The 4,896-nt window shown below is 31.6% G+C and overlaps 1 protein-coding gene across 1 annotated transcript; it reads right to left on the reverse strand.

Annotated features, from left to right (window-relative positions):
* Nucleotides 1-3,357: 3,357 nt before the first annotated feature.
* Nucleotides 3,358-4,563, reverse strand: LOC123319161 (uncharacterized mitochondrial protein AtMg00810-like). The gene has a single exon (XM_044906020.1). The coding sequence runs from the start codon at nucleotides 4,561-4,563 to the stop codon at nucleotides 3,358-3,360; it is 1,206 nt and encodes a 401-aa protein (XP_044761955.1).
* Nucleotides 4,564-4,896: the final 333 nt, after the last annotated feature.

Here is a 4,896-nt window from a genome sequence, read left to right on the forward strand (position 1 = left end):
GTTTTTCTCTCTGAGGCAGGAAAAAGCATCACAATTTTGTTGGCAAGTATCGATAAACCCTCATTATTCAATTTGACTGCTCTGTTGAAGGAAGAAGTCACAATAATTTCACAAATATTGTTCCTATCTTTATTATCCAACCAAGTCTTTTGGTCATATTTGCTAAGAATTGCTCTACCGATGATATCCTTTGACAGTATTTTTTTGAGATCTAAATTGTGAACTTTCTCCGCAGAACAGTAACTAAGAAAGGAAGAATTTATTCCACAGTTTTTGTTGCTAAGTTCAGTTACTGTTGATGCAGAGTCAGTACCGTCATGGATTGATGTTGATGGAGTTTGAATCTCATATTCATCAACTGTTTCAAAAACCTGCCGTATATTGAGTAGTTTCACTAATCCTTTTTTTCTTCGGAGCAAGTGAGTCTTCAATATGAATGATGATGAGACCTATGGTATGGATTAAATTTCTTTTCACAGGTGTATAGGTCTATGATTTGTTTACAAAACCAACTTTTTAGAAAAAAGATCAACTAGTTTCGACTTCATTTCATAGTCTTCATCAGGGCTCTGAAATAGAACAACACGATCTACAATGAATTCGGAGGATAATGATAATGATTAAAATAATAAACATTATAGAAACACTCCAAAAAAAAAAATTCTACACAAACAATAAATCAAACAAGTGAGGAACAGGCTCGAAAATTTCAACTTACATTTTCAATTTGTGTGGTTCTGTTGTCAACTATTGAAATTCTGGAAATTATAACAACTGCTTGCATGGAGGATGTTTAAAAGACTGAGATTAACATATTGAATTTTCGGAATATGCGTGGATCATGAATTATGATGATTGTCAGCGCACCTGGGATTGAACCACTAAAAACTCCTGATTTTTCTAATTAAATAATGGTACGCAGTATTTAAATTTTCTATGTCGCTTTGTTTATTTATGGAATTTACGTCTTGTTTTCTCGATATCATCTCATCCACTAACCTTTTCTTTAAATTTTTTTGCCTACCTAATATTTCCACTGAATTATGATCGAAATTAAAGGAATGAAGAAAATTTTTCACATGCTTCGCCAATGCTGTATTATTATTTTTTTTTTTTGTTCTTTAAGGGATTGAGAATGTTAAGTGAGTCTCTTCTGTGTTCAGAAATTCTATCTTTAAGGTAGCGACCAGTTTGTCCAAAATATGTGGCTGGACAATCATTACAGGAAATTTTATATATGACGTTACTTAATAATTCTTTGAGTGTTGCACTTTTAGTTTTTGTGAAAACTTTTCTTGAAGTATTATCGGATTTGAATGCGACATTTATGTTTAATTTTGTGAGAACGTTTTTGATTTCTCCCCTAAATTTTCGACGTAAGTCATCTTGAAATATTTTTGGTTTTCTTTCTCTTCTTGCAATCTGTTGTGTTCAGGTTCTCTTTGGTTCAAAATTTTTTTAATAAATTTAGTAGGGTAGTTATTGTTTTCCATAATTGTTTTTATTTTATTGATGTTTTCTTCGTGAAACTCACCGTCCGAAAGTTTGAGAGCTCTATGTTTTAGATTGTTAATGATGTTATTTCATGAAAAATTATTAATAATATCAAATTATATAAAAAAAAAGAAAATCAACATCATTAACAATCTAAAACATATAGCTCTCAAATTTTCGGACGGTGAGTTTCACGAAGAAAACATCAATAAAATAAAAACAATTATGGAAAACAATAACTAGCCCACAAAATTTATTAAAAAAAATTTTTAATCCACAATCACAATAGACTCGTGGTGCAAAATTCATCTGCGTGTGTGATGACCATTACCGCTTGTTGAATTATAATATATTTCATATTACAGGATTCATACTAACTCATGATTTTTATACCGATTACATTAATATATATTACTAGCCGGTAGCCCTTTACTAAGGAAATAAAAAGAAATACATAATTAGAAATGTAATTCGAATTATTTCACCAATGATCAAATTGTATGATTGTTGGAATTGAAAGTTCGAAATAGTAGGTATTTGTTACCTATTAAGTATTAACAAATCATAATTTCACCCTACAAGATTCCTAGTCTGAAAAAAACTATTCGTTCATCTTTAAGATTCGAAATGAATCATCTATGAATATTGAAATATTATCACTTACATAGCAAAGTAATAAAATAAATACACCAGAAAAGTATGCAAATATCATTACCATTGAAGAAGAATGGCAATGCTGCACGAGTTTGCGTCGTTCTGCAAACCAGAACATAAAAATAGCTTTTATGTTCTAAAGTTCATATAATATGATATGTACTATTATTGGTGTCACTTGATCACCTGATTGTTGTGAAGTTTTGAGAAAAAAGTGAAAAATCTTGAATATCATCATATAACTGATATAACCTTATTCCTTTGGTATGCATGTGAATGGTATATGAATATGACTAATATTTCTTTGATCCAAAGAATTACTCAGCTTGGCCAAATGAAAAGGCGTATTGAATCAAACAACAAATAAACTCTGCCTGATCATTTATGCGTACCAGTCACAAAGTAATAATTTATTTGGAAACGATATGCGATAGTTTGAAGACGTCATATGACTCTTTTCTTTCAAAGAAATTATCATTCTAATTAAGATCTTCGGAAGTTCAAAATTTCAAAATCCAAGTGAATTGAATCGTTTCATATCATCCAAATTTTCAGAACCGTTTTAAAGAAAAGTAATTCTCACTTCAAAGAACGTTAGATTTTATCAATCCAACAGAAGTTATTTTAATCGAAATTAATTTTTGTTGGATGAAGAGAATAAAAACCAAAGAATATAAAAATCTAGATTCAAGAAAATGGTTTTCTCTGTGTAGCATAGAGCTTGCGACTGCCACATGCGTATATTGTAACGATAACAACTAATTGCCCATTGTCCTGTCGGGCCTGCGTAGATCCTCTGCCTACGTAAGCATGGCACCAACGTTGCCAGTCTTTTAAAATTGTAGTAGATCTTGAACATTCTCATAAATCTGCTAGGCTAGTTCGAATTAGAACTAGTAGCCTACAATTATTATATCAAGTGAATATTAATTGAATGGGGCAGAGGGTGTTGTTATGTGGATATTTTTCACAGAGATTTTTTGGGATTTTATAATAAAATCTATTCTCACTGTTTCTATATTGATTTATTTTTGTATATTTTTACAGACAACTGTCAACTCTATTTTAAGGTTATATGTTAACAATTTGACACGATCATAGAGTAACATTGAGTTTTATATAGGCATAAGGCCTACATTCAACACTCCCCCTTAAAACACAATGTTTCATTCAGTAAAAAAAATATAACACAAAAAAAGGATATATGATTCAACGTGGATTCTGTTTCAAAATAATATTCCTGAATTTCTCAAATTTATGTTTAGGTAGAGCCTTGGTGAGGATATCTGCTGTCTGTTCATCTGTTGAGCAATATTCTATTTCAAATAAACCATCTCTAAATTGCTCACTCACATAGTGGTATCTAACATCTATATGTTTGCTCCTTCTCATCAGTTGTCCTGATTTTATCATCTGTATTGCACTCTGATTGTCTATATGTAGAGTTATCCTTGCTTTCCTTGTTGTGATTTCTTCTATTTGTGTCTTGAGAAATTTAATTTCTTTGATGCATTCAGCTGCAGATATGTATTCTGCCTCTGTGGATGATGTGGCTATAATACTCTGCTTTCTCGATAACCAGTTGATTAGAGCATCATTATATAGGATGATATATCCAGTGGTGCTTTTTCTGTCATTCAGGTCTCCTGCATAGTCTGAGTCACAGTAAACTTTCAGTTCAATTACATCTTTTCCATCATTCTTTTTCTTGTAGTATATGCCGTAATCTTTTGTTCCTTGAAGGTACCGCAATGTTCTTTTTATATTTTTATAGTCTTTATTCATTGGGTCTTCAGTAAATCGACTTTCATAATTAATAGCAAATGCTAGATCAGGTCTTGTTTTACATGAAAGATATAATAGACTTCCTATGGCTTTTCTATAGGGAAATAAAGGTTTTTCTATTTCATCTTGTGTATCTCCTGATTTCCCATCTGGTACAAGAGGAGTTTTCATTACTTTGCATTCAGACATATCAAATTTTTCTAGAATTTTCTTCGCATACTGTTCTTGATGTAAGAATATTCCATCTTTTGTTTCAATAATTTGTATTCCCAAATAAATATTAGGATCTTCTACGATAGACATTTCAAAATTGTTTATCAACTTCTTCAGAATATTCTCGATTTTGCTCAGATTATCTCCCATTATAATTCCATCATCAACATGAATTGCCATGTACATTTCTCCCTGGTCTCCTCTAAATATATTATATATACATAATTCTTTGTCTTTAACGTCAAACTCACCGTTCTTAAACTTTTGAAACCATTCCTGACAACTTCTCTCACTTAAAGCAGCTTCACCATATGCTTCTAGAAGCAATCGATGCGCCTCAGCTGCAGATTTTTTCACATTAAAGAAGTAAATCAAAAGTTCCCGCAAATGATGCTTATTCGGAATAAAACTTGACATTTTTGCACGAAAAAAATTACGTGATGCTGATACGGAATCACTAGTACTTTAAGGTTATGGTGTTGCCAGATGACTAAACTTGGGATATTCCGTTTTACATCTGACAATTTCTCCATAACCTTCTGGTGGGGCCATCTTTTGACAAACCGCGGAAACTTATTTGTACACCTAATACATTGATCTGTTTTAAGTTGTATTAGCCCTTCACCTTCACCGATTAAGAAAATCGGTTAATGTTTTATTCCATCTTGAAGGAGCTTGTTTTAGTCCATATAGAGCTTTATTCAAGAGACAGATTTTACCTGCATCTTCACAGCCTTCAGGTATCTTCAT

This window comes from Coccinella septempunctata, chromosome 8, assembly GCF_907165205.1.
Source record: "Coccinella septempunctata chromosome 8, icCocSept1.1, whole genome shotgun sequence".
Lineage (NCBI taxonomy): Eukaryota > Metazoa > Arthropoda > Insecta > Coleoptera > Coccinellidae > Coccinella > Coccinella septempunctata.